The 17,398-nt window shown below is 38.8% G+C and overlaps 2 protein-coding genes across 2 annotated transcripts; both read left to right on the plus strand.

The window, feature by feature from the left end:
• Positions 1 to 607: 607 nt before the first annotated feature.
• Positions 608 to 8,356, plus strand: eif2ak2 (eukaryotic translation initiation factor 2-alpha kinase 2; the record flags this gene model as incomplete). The annotated part of the gene is made up of 16 exons (XM_079229566.1): positions 608 to 702; positions 1,603 to 1,729; positions 1,833 to 1,987; positions 2,071 to 2,194; positions 3,500 to 3,555; positions 3,641 to 3,731; positions 4,077 to 4,108; positions 4,205 to 4,247; positions 4,342 to 4,412; positions 4,583 to 4,708; positions 4,803 to 4,928; positions 5,016 to 5,232; positions 5,320 to 5,448; positions 5,558 to 5,659; positions 5,893 to 5,955; positions 6,254 to 8,356. The coding sequence occupies 16 exons, from the start codon at positions 608 to 610 to the stop codon at positions 6,389 to 6,391; spliced, it is 1,695 nt and encodes a 564-aa protein (XP_079085692.1). The 3' UTR covers positions 6,392 to 8,356.
• Positions 8,357 to 9,508: 1,152 nt separating this feature from the next.
• LOC306746633 (interferon-induced, double-stranded RNA-activated protein kinase-like) lies at positions 9,509 to 16,320 on the plus strand (the record flags this gene model as incomplete). The annotated part of the gene is made up of 12 exons (XM_079229567.1): positions 9,509 to 9,609; positions 10,086 to 10,215; positions 10,925 to 11,052; positions 11,198 to 11,330; positions 11,989 to 12,047; positions 12,192 to 12,314; positions 12,417 to 12,560; positions 12,646 to 12,850; positions 14,631 to 14,771; positions 15,027 to 15,125; positions 15,354 to 15,416; positions 16,127 to 16,320. 12 exons carry the CDS (start codon positions 9,509 to 9,511, stop codon positions 16,259 to 16,261), a joined length of 1,461 nt encoding a protein of 486 aa, XP_079085693.1. The 3' UTR covers positions 16,262 to 16,320.
• Between the last annotated feature and the right edge of the window lie 1,078 nt (positions 16,321 to 17,398).

Consider the following 17,398-nt stretch of genomic DNA (forward strand, 5'->3'; position numbering starts at 1 on the left):
GACATCGTTCTACTTTCTAACAGTGTAATCGGATATTATGATATCTGCCATTTTGTTTTATGTAGATGTAATCCTCAATTGTGAGTTAATATGGTGCTTAAAACTATTGTTATTATTTCAATATACTCTGGTGTCCCCGTAGTAGTTTAATTCCCTACTTTTTCTTTCTCACAATATGTAAACAAAACAGCAAATGCACTATGGATGAAATATTTTTTTGCTTGATTGAATGGTTCTATTTAAGACATTAGCTAACTGTTGAGTTTCTCTCATATGAGTTTCTGAAGCGGTAAAACACGCGTTTTGTATAATACTATTTAGATTTAAAAAAAAGCATTAACATCTTTAGTTCCCGTGAGTCTTTTCACTTACTTACTTACTACTTAGTTCATGTCGTCTAAACCAGTTTAGATATTTCCGACAGCACGTGAAGGTGCCATGTTGTGTGACGTTTACAGAGAAAACGAAACTTACTGCGGGTGAGGCTGAACTAAAGCAGCCCGGTCGTCCGCGGAAGTGGAGTTGAGACAAAAATGAAGACTATATATCGTTAGTTAGTATTCTGAGAGTTCCTCTCTGTTGTATTGTGACTGTCCTGTTATTAATAATGGCCGTAGCTCAACTAAACGAGTATGCGCAGAGAGAGCGTGCAGTGCTCACATATGAGGACGTTGGATCCGTCGGCCTCGATCACATCAAGACGTGAGTTGAACTCTTTCTGCGACATGAGAGGTTATGATAGAGGGTTTGAAGAGATGCGGGACTCAAGTAGGACATGCTCTTATTCAATGGGAGGATAGTAGTTCCCATGTGTTTAGTTTTTAGTAAAATAAATAAATGAGTGTATTCTATGTGTTGCTTTCGGCCAATCAGTGTCCTCATGTATTGATATCCTACCCCCTGTTACTGCATTTAAACCACATGCCATTGATGTTAAATTAAGTTAACAGTGTATACCTCCACATTTGAGTTTGGATAGCACTATTAATCCCCCTTTCCTCCCGAAACCCTCTCACAAGAAGGCCCTGGCACCACAGTGGCAGAAGCAATCGTATACCGATATGAGTGTAACACCACTTCAAAAAAGACAACAAAAGATCCTAATAGACGCAGGGGTCCTGAACCTCAATATTCTTTAAAGGTGCAATGTGTGAGATCTGGTCACATTGCTCCAAACATATAGGGGGCATCATTGTACCTTCTACTACTAGGTCTATACAATCAGATATAAAATATAAAAAAATGACAAGAGCACAGGCACTTTTTCTTCTTCTATGTTTTATGTTATACATATAACCTTCAAGTATTGACTGAACTGTGTCTGAGCCTAGGCATCGGGTTAGATATTGAAAAGTTCCTTTGGAATAGATACCCAACTCGGGTATCATATTGACACCAGCACTGAAATATTTAAACAGTTCTAGTGCTTCATATAATGGTAATAACACATTACAACAGTATTGTTCCCATGAAAGCCCAAGGTGAGGTTGATAAAGTTATCAACCACATTCGCTGATTCTTTTCTTGTCTTTGTGATGCAACCTCACACAACATTCTCATGTTACCTTTCCTGTTTAACAAAGTTGTATCATTTATTCTCAGATTCACAGTGAGAGCAGTCGTGAATGGTAAGCCGTATCCTGATGGTGTGGGGAAGACCAAGAAGGAAGCCAAACTGAATGCAGCTGCAAAAGTCCTCAGTGTCCTGTCGAAGGAAACAATTGACCCTGTAAGTTTATTTTACCTCTTTATTGACTCACTGCATGTGTACATTTTAGTATTCCAAAGTATGGAAAAACAAATTACAGCACTATTTATTTTTATCCTGACAGACAGAAAAGACAGCAGAAGCTTCTCCTGCACCGGCTCATCAGACGGGTATCACTCAAGCCAACTACACATGTTGGCTCAATGAATACAGTCACAAGAGAAGAGTGGCCATAAGGGCTGTGGAGACAACGAGACTGGGACCAACCGGTGCTACTCAGTAAGCCTCTTGAATGCATTCGAATTTGTAGCTATTTTGTCCTGATTTAAAATGTCATTAAGTAAAAGTGTTTATGATATCAGATGCTGTAGGTTTGTGGTTGGTGATAAGGAGTATCCAGCGGCCACTGGGAGAACAAAGAAGGACGCGAAGGAGGAAGCAGCCAAGCTTGTACATCAGGAGATATGTGGCAGTAATACTACAGAGGTAAGTAATGATACACACTAGTTTCTGCAGACGGAAGACTAGTGTTGTCACGAAGGTTCTACACAAGTCACACTCCTATCAGTGGAACAATATAAAATCATACTTTTCTTTGTTTTGAGGAGAAATTCAGTGGCACATCAAGTCAACAAAAAGAAGAATCGAATCGAAATGTGTCGGACATCTGGTGAGCACAAACAATGGAGCGATATTGTTTCTGTTGGGTTGTGAAACGTTTCAGTGTCTGACTTGTCTTGGTGTTACAGCGATAAGATGAAGAGCTTGAGTGTCATCAACAAAGACAGCAAGGTATTTCATATTTTCTGTTATTTTAATATGATATTTTAATATGTCACCACGTAGACTGTAGAACAGGCTCTTTGCATACGTGTTCCTGATGTGTTTACGTAGCCATCCTGTTATTCTGCTCCACTAAACCCTACTTTCCTTTAAAACCCTTTACTATAAAACATGCAAGCCCAGTCTCTTTTTTTTCTTCTTTTTTTGAAACCACAATGTCAAATCAAGGTTGTCAGTATTATTGTGGAAACCTGGAAAAACACTTTAAGCTTCACAGTAGTTTTGTTTTACCATGGCTGTGCATGCAAACACATTTACTATGCAGTGATCAATCATAATGACATTTAAGATGTGTTCGCCTTGTTTTTGCTTCCAAATGTGTGGCGTAGAATAGATAATTGAGGTATAGTGGCACCTGCCTCTCTGATGTAAAACTGTATGTAGCAGTGCTGTCGTGTCACCAGTAATTCCCAAAGCACCTTAAAGATGAGCCAAGGGTGCCGCACGATGTTTTTCTATCCTTTTATTGTACATTCCTTATAATGTTTAACCAAAGAAACAATTAGGTATTTACATGAACTACTTCTTTTTATCCAAAAATATCAGAAGAAATTAGCGATAAACGGCAGAGCTAAACAGTGACATGACAGCTCATGGTTCCTGCTTGTTTTAGTGACAAAACACTCTTTCTGGCAAAGGACTTTTCCAGCTGCACAACAGTTGAAAACAGTGAAGATTTGTTTCTGTAGAGCAAGAGAAAAGCTGATACATGTCACTGAAGCTGTGTAAAAAAAAAAACTGAATAACACCAGGTAACCAGCCGAGGTTCGTCTGAACATCTGAGGTTCAACATAATACACATGACAATGGTTCCCCTTAATTTAAAATATCACATTAATGATATTCTAATGATTAATTCCTAATGTTACGTCACAATGCTAGAGAGGATCAATCACTACAAAACATGGTCATATGTGACAGTGATGAACACTTCCTTTGTGCTTTCAGTTGTCTCTTCGGTCGGGTCGGCCCGATGATGATCTGTCTACGCTCCCGAACACCCCGTAAGCCACTGACTGAGGAGGATGACAGGCGGTAAAGTTTGATGTTCAGCATGTTGTACTGAAGCGTCTCATTTTGATCTCCAAGGCAGCCCCACGATGCAAAATCTAAAAGAGTGCCGACAGCTTCAAGTGACTCTGCGGTTTTCTCCGATTCATCAAATCCTCTTCAGGATCAGGTCTGTTAGTTCCTGTGTGATCCTCTAAACATTGTCATGGCTCATGTGTTTGTACTGCTCAGTCTATTGCAGAAGAGTAGCTCCTTCATGACTTTAGAGTAAAGTCAGTTTTTCTTAACTGACCTGTAACTCCAATGACAGAAAGTAATTTAATACATGCCTTTTACGATAACACATATATGTAGTATAGTACGACCCAGATTGTGCCAATAATTGCAGCCAGGTTAGTCTAGTTCCCAGTACAACATTGCTTATTGTAAAGGAAGACGTATTTGGGACCTTATATAATAGATGCATGTATGCTGAAATATAATTGGCTGTATTTTTCTGGTTCCCATTACAAAGATTAAAAGTCCTGACGTGAAGCCCAAAATAAGGTGAGCCATCTGTTGAGACCTGCTGTAAAGCAACAGTATATGTATGTATGAATATTTCACTGGGTGTTATGGCTGACTGCAATGTTTATTGTCTAGAATTGCAGCACAGTTCTCAAATGCCTGCAGAAACAGCAAAGAGGTACAGTAAGGAGATATTCATCAAGCTAGTTAATCTTGTTGCTTTCTCTTTCACATTTGGATCTCTATATCATGACTTTATTTTATTCATTCAGGATGAAATGCCCAATTTCCATCTCAAGAATCCAGGAAGTAGTCCAAGTAAGAAAATAACAACCTGGTCAAGGTATGGAAAATAAAAACATTGAAGCACAGTGGTGGCATTTCGTTTTAGCCCTGCTGTGGCCTTTTATTTGTGAATTAAAATATAATGAAGACATTTTTCTATTCATAAAATGTCATGTATGTATAGTTCTGTTCAGTTTGCCTCAACAATACCTTTATTAATCTTAACAGGTTCACATCTGAATTTGACTCCATAGTGAGCCTCGGCCAAGGAGCCTTTGGTCGTGTTTTCAAGGCAAGAGAAAAACTGCTGAAGAGGGATTATGCGGTTAAGATTGTCCGTTGCAAAGAGAAAGAGTAAGTCAAGTATGAAAGATGTTTAATTTTGTTTACTTGTTTTTTATATGTGCGAAAAATTTCATTAACTGAGCCATGTTCTGGTTCTCCTTAGGATCAAAAAAGCTCTACGAGAGGTGATGGCATTATCAGACCTCCATCACGGCAATATTGTTCGGTACTACTCATGTTGGTTGGAGGACTCGGGATACAAATGGGAGAGCGCAGAGGGCAGTTCACAGTAAGTCCCTTCCACCTATTGAAATCCTTACTGCACTGTACTTATTTTACTAAACATGAAGGTATTTTTCTGTTCCTACTTTTCTAGGTCGACTGGCAATACATCTGTAAAGTACCTGCACATTCAGATGGAGCTGTGTGACACCAAAACACTGAGAGTGTGGATAGATGAGAAGAACACTCAGAATGTGAAGAAATCTCTACGAGACTCCAAGAGAAGAGAAGAAAGTCTAACTATTGCTCAGCAAATAGTCAGTGCAGTCGGGTACATTCACTTAAAGATGCTCATCCACAGAGACCTGAAGGTGAGACGAAGTGGATAAAATCATCATTTATAACGTTGCATCACGTCATGAAGCTACATGCTGTGTTCATTTCTGTCCCGCCGTCAGCCTGCCAACATCCTGTTCGGGCAGGATGGGGAAGTGAAGATCGGAGACTTTGGTCTGGTCACTGAGGAAAATAACCTCTTGGAGAGAACGGTGTACAAAGGAACCCCAAGTTACATGGCGCCAGAGCAAGTGAGATGGTCTCCACTGGCATTAACCTAAGATTCAATATTGGTTGTTAAAGAGAGATCTGTTGAGCTTAAAGGTCTTTTGTTAATATTGTGCTTTTCTTTTATGACAGAGGAGCAGGAGCACTTATGATCGAAAAGTGGACATATTTGCTTTGGGGTTGGTATATTTTGAACTCCTTTGGCACATGTTTATCGGCCTGGAAAAGAAAGTGGTGAGTTGTTCAAAATAGTCCAAAATCGATTCAAGTGAATATTAACTGTTAACTAATAAATGCATTTTGCCAGGCTCAGACGTCAACTGATCGATCCTCAAATTTCAATATGCCTTTTTTCACAGCAGACATTTGGACTTGTCATAGCAGGGATGTCATCTGTGGAAAAAGGCGAACAGCCACTCAATTTGTATCACACCTATTAAATGTTCTTCCTTTCTTTTTCTCACCAGGTATGGGATGATGCCAGAATCCAGAAATTTCCTGAGAATTTTTCACAGAATTTTCCCCTGGAGGTACACCATCATTCTTTCTTTCACTTGATACATGAAACAGTATTTCCTACATGTGTGACGCTTTCCAACAGGACAGTAGTGAGGCTGAGGTATGGGGCTTTGAATAAGATAGGAAGCCAAAACAGGGAAAAACGTTGCATGTCAAGCAGGACAGATGACTGTTTGGGAAAAAGATTGACTTTATTAGGTCACCTGGGTAAAGTCAATGAGAGGGAAATACGGTTAAGTGGAGCCTCAAAGACTCTGGCAGCACTCATTGATATCATGGAGATTACAATCGCTGTTCTTTTTGTTGCAGATGAAAATCATTAAGTCAATGCTGTGTCAAAAGCCAGAAGACCGACCCGAAGCAAGTAAACTAAAGACGGACTTGGAAAAGTGCTCTCAAACACTTACATTGCTTAAAGATTTGCGGCGCAACAGTAGGACTGTCTGAGTATTACAAGGAAATACTGCAACAACGATCATCAGTCATCACAAGCGTGACTATTCTGTATTATATTCCATAATATTTTTATTTGCAAGTTTGTTTTATTGCTAAGGGGAGTGTCTCTTTAACTGTTGTCATGATCTGATGTAACAAAATGGATCAAAATGTAACGAAATCAAATGTATCACAATTATGGTACTGATAGGCACATTACCTTGTGCATTTTATAATCAGAGGATTGGGTTATTCCGTGTCAAATCAGATCAGAAGGTTTGTATACATTTGAGATTTTTTTCATTTTGAGTTTGAGACCAAAACGTTTTTGCTGAATATTGAAAATTCCATAGCTCTTATATACATTTTTAAGGTTCAATATCTTCAGAAATGTAACCCTTGGAACCATGAAAATTGGTAGTGGCACAGACAGATCTGATATTTTTCATTACTGACCTTTAAAAATGGAAAAAGTGCAAAATGGGAAGTTTTGGGACCCCAGGCAGTTCCTTAAAGTATATATAAATGGACATTTCCATTCTTCCAATTAGTTATACAGTATTTTATTGATTTTTTTTTTTTTTGGGGGGGCAAATTTCAAAGGCTCTATCATCATCAAAATCGAGAAATGGCAAGAATGACGATGTGGACTTGTTCCTAGGACCATGAAAAAGTATGTGAGAAGGGCGTCTATATGTGGACATTTTGTAAAGTTACAATTTCCCTCCATGTTGTTTTCAGTACCAGTCGCAACAGTGAAGCTGGTATTGTTTTCAGCTTGTGAGCATGTGTGTGAGTCATCATGGCAAAATGTGGTCGAGCAGGAACTGCCCCAAAAGAAGTACCGAGTACTTTACTGGGTCTTATCATTTCTGTCTGGACAGATTTTGCGACCACGACAGGGTGACAACTTTGAAATACGCAGTCACCAAACTTTACAGGTGTGTCATTGAGATCAAAATGAAGGCCGAGTTCAAAAGTGGGTGTGGCCCAAGTGAGGGCGCAGGAAGTAGGGGGTTAGGATGTGGGGGAGTGGCCAATGGCCCTCCACGTTTAACGCTCCTGGCTCAATTTAGTGACAGGGCTGGTGTGATCCTACCCATGAACAGCACTAAAAAGGAAACGGGGACCTCTCTGGTACATCTGATTATTACTGTAGCGTCAGGTGCGATTGATTAAAGTTGTTCTCCAGGAGCAGGGTTGGAGACGATTAATATTATGGCGTTCGATATATAAGTGAGATGCCATGTGTTTCATGAGACATTCACAGTTTAACTTGTAACTTTACACACCACATGTCCACATTTTCACAAGAAATCTATGGTCCTAGGAATGAGTCCACATTGCAATTTGGATATCTCAAAAAGGCAACAACTTGCAACCTTGGGTGGTCATACTTGCTATGTATTGGATTATGTTTATGTTAGAGCCCCTACAATTTGTTATAACATCAATTGAAGACTGTATTTCTAACAAGAAGTATGGACACTTCTATATGTATATACTTAGAGGGGCTACCTGGGGCATTCTTTTCCATTTTCAAGGGTCAGTAATGAAAAATACGTCACATGCCTTTCAAATATTTTGGATCTTGTGTACATGGTTTTGTCTGTGCACTGACCAAAGTTCATGGCTCTAGGAGTTGTATGTCTGAAGATATAGCATCCAAAAAAATGCCTCCCTGCTTAAGATGTTTTTTAATGGTTTTAGGCAGGAAACACGACAACATTCACAGGGGCAAAGAAATTTGCAGTTTTTTAAGTTCTCCCAATATATTTTACCAAAATGGATGTAACATGTGATAACATGGAGTGACCCGAATGCAACATTATTCCCTTTGAATATATAATCATGTCCTAGGTAATTACTTTGACAACTGATACTGAAATTATGCTTTCTATGCTGTAAGTGGATAGCTGTGTGTTAAGTGATGTCACATTACACCCTTTGCTTTGTAATGAATAGGGAAATAAAACATTGACAATTAGGGTGTTATGGTCATTCATGCTCTGTAAAGTTTGCTGTATTTTGCAACAATTTGTGAATTTTAGTGGGTTCCGATGATGATCTGCTTTGTTTTTACATTTAGATCAGTCTGTATCAGGTCTGAATAGGTCTGATGTGCCCCAGAAATCACGTGTACCAAATGTTTGTACTGTAAGTGCAAGACAACTGTGTTCAGACATGAAGACACAGCATTGTGGACATTAATGAATTACACAGTTACAGTATGTGGGTATTCTGTCAAGATCAAGCTGGGCAACGAAGTAAAGAAACTGGTAAGTGGCAAGAACAATGGAACACTGAGTATTGTTTGTTTCTCAGATTAAGATCAATGTAACATGCATGGGTAGGTGCAGGGAAGACAAATGTGTCATCCTAAACCACTAAATATCATCATCTTAATGATTAGCTCCTGTAACATTAACATGAGCTATAATGACAAGGACACGCGGTGCAGTTGCCTTCAATGACCATGATATACTGACCTCGCTCCAAAAATGATCAATGGTTCTCAACCTTTTTTCAGTGATGTAACCCCTGTGAAATATTGTTTTCATCCGAGTACCCCCTAACTAGTGCAAAGCCTTTTCGGATGAAAAAAAGGTGTCATACACACCGCTGTGCCATCAGTGTCTGATTTAATATAGATTATATACAATTCCGTTTATGAAATTACAATTATATTTTACTGAATATTTATTAAATAACTTTTTAAAGGATTTATATATTTTTTTATCTAACTGAGTGCCTTCACTAACCCCATTTGAGAACCACTGATTTACAGCATGAAAGAGGGGCCCCTTCCTATAAATGTGCCCCTTGACTCTGAGATGTTGTGTGCACCACTGGACAGATCAGTTCAATTATAAACGAAGTATGAAACAATAACTCATTATTGATAACTATAGTGCCGAATGAGTCACATTTCTAAAAATGTTCCAGTAGTCGTTTGCAGGTGTAAATTCGGTTAATTGGAACTACGTTTTTAATTTGGATTGTTCAGACGAAGTCACGTGACGAAACGTGAATGACGTTATGAAGAAATCGAAACGTATGGGAACTTTGCACTTTGTTCTCAAAGTGTCGCGTTTTGAGCCGATATTCCGGCTACTTTATTTATTCATGATGGCAACTAGAAACGATCTTTTGGAACTACACGAGTACGTACAGAAAACCAGAGAGCTGCAGTATGACGGGTTTGAGGCGGGCCCTGTCCATGATAAAACGTGAGTAACTGTTAACCGTGTACCTTTGCAGGTCATCATGCAGTAGTCGATAAGAGTGCTTTTGGGTGACTTCCGTATATGAATGACGGGTGGTTGTTCAACAAGATAGCTCTGTATAAGTTATGCCCTGTGTTGTTTTTTTTTACATCTTCATTTGTTAAGTAAATTGTGGTCAGATAAATGTGATAGAAGAGAATTATAAAGGTGTATTAGTGGGAAATACGTGAGTACCTCAAATGTACATTCTTTGAATAAATGTGACGTCACTGTGCTACAATTTCAGTCTACGAATGAATTCAGGCTGAATGTAAACGTCCTGGTGGAGTCCAGTGGCAGTGGGTGGTTCACCTGAGCTGTTTATTGTAGTGTGCGGATTATTAACACATTAGTAAATGAACGCACCATCAACCACCCTCACCAACCAGTATTTCAGGTCAAGTCGCCTTAATAACAGAGTTGTGACCATTCCCCCACAGATTCACCCAGTGGGTCGTCTTAAATGGGAAAGTCTATCCCAATGGAGTGGGCAAGACCAAGAAGGAAGCCAAGTCCAATGCAGCTAAACATGCCCTAGAAAGCTTGTTGGAGAGCAAACATCAGGACACAGTATGATTATTGTTCCTCTTTGTGTAATTATGCACTAGTATTTAAAAGTAAAAGACCAATCATAGGCCTAAAAACCTATTGGGTTTTATGGCGTCACACACTCAGCAGGCACAGTCCACTGTGTCAACTGTTTTAAAATTGTACTTTACTTTTGATTTTAAAGGCTGCAGATGAGAAATACAACTGTAAAGGACAACAAAAAGAGGCGATAAATCAAAATGTGTCTGATATCTGGTGAGTAAATCACAACAGCAGTGTGTTTCTTCATTTTAAGATGAGATAAATCTGTTTTGCTACGCAGCTGCGATATTCAGTTGTGGCAGCAGCACAAGGACAGCAATAGAGATGGTACAATTAATACATAATAAGAGGTTTGTAGAAACTATATATTACCATTTGTAGACAAAAATTCTACGGTAAAGTGATATATGATATGATTAAGTGACGGTACTTAATGTTATAGAGCTTTATATAATAATGAAAACATCTGTGTAACATATTAACATAATAGAGTATAATATGGTAGATTATTATTTAGTATGGACTATGAGATATAGTATAAGTTGATAGGAAGTAACAAGTGCTGTTATACAGTCTGATGGCAGCAGATGCAAAGGAGCGAGTGAAGTGCTCAGTATTCATGTTTTTATCAGTGTAAAACGTTGTTTATTCCAGTGATACGATAAAACACCTCAGTGTGAACTCGCAGCTTAACAAAGACAACCAGAGACAAGGCGAGGTCAATTTCATTGGAATTGTTGACCACTACTGTCAGAGAAAAAACCTCTGCCATTCATACATTGAAGAGAGGAGATGCGGTCCAGCTCATGATCCTCAGTAAGTATGAACCTGAACCTCTGTCATCTGAATAGACTCTGCAGACACTCTGTTCTAACTCTTGATTGATATTCAGTTGTAAACAATATTAAAGCTGTTATGATAATTATCTGAAATATTTCCTCTTTTTTAAAACACAACATAGATTTGTCTACAAATTAATGATAGACAAAAAGGACTACCCCGAGGGTGAGGGTAGGACTGTCAAGGAAGCCAAACAAAATGCAGCTCGGCTGGCCTGGTCTGCTCTCCAAGAACAGTCAGACTGGGACAGCAAGGTATTCATGTTTTTTTACTCCCTTTATATCATGAAATATACACTCACTTGCCAGTTTATTACACAAACTAACAAAGTCTAATACATCAGTCCTCCCACAAATCTTACCTTGTGAAGGCCATAATGAACAGGTTTTATTGAAACAGTTTTAGAGAGGTACTGCTTTAACTGTATGATCATTTTTGAAGACGGGGCTTGTGCTGCTGTTGAACTGTATTGCATTAGACAAAGTGTGTGCGTGAAAGATGTTTCTTTAATTCAGCCGATCGTCATGATATAAATGGAGAGGACAAAATGTTAGAAGCACCTGTCAGTATCACACATACAGTACATTTTAACAGCCTTCAAATTCGTTTGTTTTTTTTGTTCCAGACAACTCTTTTTTTCTTTCTTGCTTTTGGTGTTTTTCTACCATCGTGTTGATAAAAGATAACCCCAGGTGGTAGTTAGTGGCACTAACGTTCTAGTATTACAGAAACATAATACTAACAGGTGGCAGCAGATCCTAACCCCAGCTACTTTTGAATACTTTTAAATACAAAGATTGCACTCAGGTTGAATTTTACATGAAATAATTATGTCTAGTATTCTTTTGGCTGTTTTGATGTTGCAGACTTTTAAAAAGTATACAACTTAATGTATTTATTTTATTCTCTAAGGATGCTGTCAAAGAACAGAATGTGGGGAAAAGTCAGAATGAGCCATCCATCCCTTCGAGGTATAAGACACAACAACATTCATTTGCACTGTAGTAGCATGTGTTTTATATACTGATATGGCCTTACACTTCTCTCCCAATAATTGATGTTTAATCAAGAAGGCATCTCTATGTTCTGCCTAAAAACAGCGTTAATCTCAACAGGTTTACTTCAGAATTTGATCCCCTGGAGTGTCTTGGTCGTGGAGCCTTTGGTCGTGTTTACAAAGCAAAACATAAATTGCTGGTGGAGAAGTATTACGCTGTAAAGGTTGTCTGCTGTGAAGAGTAAGTATAAAGTTGTCAGGCTGCAGTGTGCATTCTGCCGTATCTATGTACTTTTTAAGTACTTTGTTTCCTGATTTATTCTCTTGTTCACCTTTGGATCAGGACATCTCTTCGAGAAGTGGGGACATTATCAGAACTCTTCCATTGTAATATCGTCAGGTACCACACATTTTGGATGGAGGATTCAGGATACCAGGGGAATTATGAATTAACTGACAGTTCAGCTGGCAGTTACAGCTCTTCCCAGTAAGTCACATGGACTTACCTTTAGTCTTAACCTTTTGTTTGGTAGGCGAGTAATACTATCAATCTTCTTTTCTTTCTTTTCTAGGACTTCAAATAATTCATCTGCAAAGTACCTCTATATTCAGATGGAGTTATGTGACACAAAGACACTAAAAGAGTGGATTAAAAAGAAGAACACTGAGTCTCTGCAAGACTCCAGGAGAAGAGAAGAAGGCCTAAGCATTGCTAAGCAAATAGTCAGTGGAGTCGAATATATTCACTACAAGAAGCACATCCACAGGGACCTTAAGGTGAGACCAGACTTCGCAGTGTATGCAGTGTGCAAAATACCCACTTATGTATGTTTGAGGTGAAGCCTATATAGACGCTAATGTGTAACTTTATGTCTTTATCTGATGCGTTGTCTAGTTTACCCTGACGAGGCCCAGCCAGCACCCTGAGATCATGATGTAAACCAGTATCGAAGCTGGTCAGATGGCCGATAACATAGAACCAGTATATTGTTCTGGTATTCACTCAGACAGAGTAGCAGCACCCCATACTACACCTTTGCCCCTCATCACTATTTACCAATGAACACATGGATATTCGATGCATTAGGCCAACAAGCCCCAGGTTGGTAGAAATGTGCTGCTGCTCGCCTGCTGTTTGAAGTCCAGTCTACAGTTCAGTACATTATAGACTTTTGTGATTATGAACAACATTATTTCTTTGATAGTTGTGTGCCATTACAGTATTGATTGGAGACGGGTGGTTTTCATTGACAATATCTTCTCTTCCGGAAGTCAACCCACTCAGATATACAAAACACAGATATTAATCAGTTCTTGGACAACATCATTGACTAAAGCCTGGAAAACAGCAGGGTCATTGTGTCGACTCGGGATGTTAAAAACTGTCTGTAACGATCCCTCGTTATCCCTGTGAGTCTCGGGCAGGCACAAAGAGGGCAACATGCTCGACTTGGTTATTAATGTTCTTTATTTCTGGTCAGTCTGATGTGCACTCTCCCTGAGGGCACCCGCCTTGTCGTCTCGGCTGTCTTGGCCGTGTCCACTCCGCTTCCCGCTCTCCCGTTCCACAGCCGCTACTACTGTTTATATTGGGGAGAGACACAAACACAGACTTCCCCCAGCTGAGGCTGATTACACCTCATGTTCACACCTGTTCCCTGAACCACTCCCTCGCTCAGTTCCCTCTGCAGCTGAGCGCAACCTCGCCCCACTGACACACTGTCTTACACTTGTCATCCTCCATAATCCATAAAGATCTAGTTATATAAAGACGATGGCCCCATGCAAGAGTTCATAGGTTGTAAAGATGAGTGGGAGGTGGCACCTGAGCTTCACCAGGGCCGGGCTTAGGCGAAGGACGAAAAAAAGACGAGGAGGATCCAGTGAGTTCTGGGAACTCTGAAGGGAACGGGAGACTAGAAGTGGGCTTCAAAACAGATTTTAGATAGACCCATGACAATGACGGCTCTATTGGAAGATGGCTCCTGTGAACCAGTAAATATGTGAATTGTGCTGCATGAGCCAGGGAAAACCCAGAATAACAGGTTTACCTGGAGGACTGGAACAGTTGTGTAGGTGACATCATCCAAGAAACTGGCTTGATCTGGAATGGAGTTAGTATGTCATTATTCAAACAATTCCTCATCAGAATAGTATTCTTGTTAGGATGGAGGAAGCCTTCAAGAGTATTTAGAACCTCTGGCTATAAAACCCTTGAAAATACAACGGTATTTGTAAATGGATGGAATTACATTAGATGTAACATAATAATAAATTGCCACAAAAGAATAATGCCACATTATTAGATTTTGTTTGTACCTTAGACATGGTCAACTAGATAAACAAGGCTTTTTTTTATTTGATCACTACACTAATTCATTGACCCAATAACAGCCACACACTGATTGTTTAGACTTAATGCTGGTTTCAAACTCAGGTACCTGTTTCAAATCCATGTTTGACTCTTAAGTTCACTAGTTCAGGTGTTGACTGCCCATCGCGTGAGGAGCTAGATGCTTATTTGTTTTAATTTGTGTGTTTGCATTTCAATGGTAAGCCTGACAACATCCTGTTTGGACTGGACGGAGAGGTGAAGATTGGAGACTTTGGTCTGGTCACCAGAGATGATGATGATGACGATGCTTTGATGGAGAGAACTGGGCAAAGAGGAACCACAACTTACATGGCTCCTGAACAAGTGAGATGGTCTACTGACTAACTTCTTCTAACGTATTGTGTTAACAAATGTAATCTTCTAATGGGCTTAATTAGGTAGACTACCTGTATGCCTACCACACTTAGTAATGCTCACCTCTCTTTACTTTTGGCAGTGAGAGCTGTGGAATCTAAATGTTTACAGAAAATGTGTGCATAACTAGTTAATATGTCATGGTGATTGAGATAAAATGAAGCTGCCTATTGTCAATACTGTGTATTTATTCTATCCCAGAAGAGGGAGAAGAACTATGACCGGAAAGTGGACATATTTGCTTTGGGGTTGATTTACTTTGAACTCCTTTGGAAACTCTCTACTGGCCACGAAAGAGTAGTGGTGAGTCTATACAAATAAGAAACCAGCTTCTGTATACACCAGTAGTGATTTATTTTCAGTACGGCGGGTAGCATGTACTGTAGATCACAGATTCGTTGGAACTTCATTGTTCATCTTTTAATCTGGCTTGTGTAATTTTTCTTGGACTCATTTCTAACGTTCAACAGAGCATAATTGTAAGTATTTGTAAAGTACTTACAAGTTATTTTATCACCTCGTGAATACCAGGTTTGGGATGATGCCAGAAATCAGAAGCTCCCTGAAGAGTTTTCACTGACTTTTCCCCAAGAGGTAGGTTTCCATGGATAATGGGCATCAGGGGGAAGTACTACTTCATTTGAGTATATTCTTCTCATGGTGCTTCAGAGGGAAATATTGTAAATGGTAAATGGACCCATATAGCGCTTTTTGAGTCTTCCGACCACTCAAAGCGCTTTAACACTACATCATTCACCCATTCACCCACTGATGAGAGGAGCTACCATGCAAGATGTCACATCAGAATTATCAACCGTTAGACAGCTTAAGTTAGTTACTTTACAAATTCCAATGTTTGCACACCAAACATACAAGCATGGTAGAGCTGAAATGATTAATTCATGAATTGATTGACAGAAAATGAATTGGCAACTTTTTAAACATGTCATGGTCGCAGCTTTACTGATTTTTCATTTTTATTTATTTGTTTAAATTTTGATGGTCTTACTTTGGATTCTGGGTATTTGTGACAGCAATAAATACTATTTTCTGAATTTTTACAAACAAACAGTCAATTGATGGAGGAAATAGTCAGCTGATTAATCCGTAATGAACCATAAAGCCTCAACAGGGCTGCTTCTGTCTGTATGTGAATAAGGTCAAATATAAAATAGTGTTTTGAGTGTCCCAAAGGTGCATATGTCGGATACAGTATACTGTGGAGTGGAGCTTCAACAAAATGACATTTTCTATTATTGTGGGTACAAATATGTCAGTCGCAGTTGTGTTTGCTCTTTTTGCAGAACCAAATCATTGAGTCAATGCTGCATGAGAAGCCTGAAGACCGACCCGAAGCAAAAAAACTGAAGGCAGAAATGGAGATGTGTGCTCAGACATTAAACGCACAAAATATGCATCAGGAAGATGCAACTGTCTGATTATCACCGTGAATTGTGATAAATCTTCAGCAGCATATGGAAATGTATCCTGTAATGTTAGAATGGGCTCATGGACACGTCAACATGATTAACCGTTAAATTAGTGAACAAACTAAAACGTAGAACTAGTAGTATGGCTTTTAACAATCAGGGAATAAATCATGAAATCAAGTTCATTGTGGTTTTAGAAAATAACTTTTGTAATTTCTGTGTCCACAGTTGACATTTTATTCTATGCTAATAATGGTTAATGTATTTAAAGTAATGTCACATGATAAAGTGCCATTACAGCCTTTGTTTTTGGAGTGTGTATGGTAATATAATGGTTATCTTGAATAGAATGGTCCGTTATCTATACACTGAATGTACATATACATATATATATATATATATATATATATATATATATATATATATATATATATATATATATATATATACACACATGCATGCATTTACTATAGTGTATATACATACATGTTGTACATACTATAGACAGAACAGGCGTCAGACAAAACACTTTGAATGGGCCTCTTACTTCCCAAGTGGGGGCCCTCTTTTATAGGTTTGGTTTGGTTTGTTGGGGTTTTTTCTATTCATTTATTACAACAAAAACTAAATCGTGAAATCATAGAAATAGTCACAATATTTCCATTCTATTTCAACAATATTGTTGGACATTTTGATGAATTAGTTCTTTGAAAATGTGTGAGTGGCTGCTGCACCTGTTGCATCAGGATTAAAGGTTTACAAAATGGCTTTGATGTATTCTTCTTGCTAAGCCAATGTGTGTGTGCAATACATTTTTAATTTAGCCAATAAAACCACAACATTACAGTAACACACAATTACATTAACATGAACAAAAGACTTTCACATTGAAGGCAAACTTTTGACCATCTAAGATAATTATTGTTTTAAGAACCACAGAGGACAACGTTATCATGTTCATAACAGTAATTCTATGCACCGACTGACAGCAAAACAACAAACGCGTGGCCACAGGAGCAACGCAAGCACAATTCCTTATGTGAATGACCAAATAAAATGCAGACAAAACATTGACAAAAACAAAGAGGACCAAATACTCACAATCCAAATCCCTCACAGATGTTGTTGTTCCAGGCTGCAATGTGG

Source organism: Taurulus bubalis (genome assembly GCF_910589615.1).
Source record: "Taurulus bubalis genome assembly, chromosome: 14".
In the NCBI taxonomy this organism is placed as follows: domain Eukaryota; kingdom Metazoa; phylum Chordata; class Actinopteri; order Perciformes; family Cottidae; genus Taurulus; species Taurulus bubalis.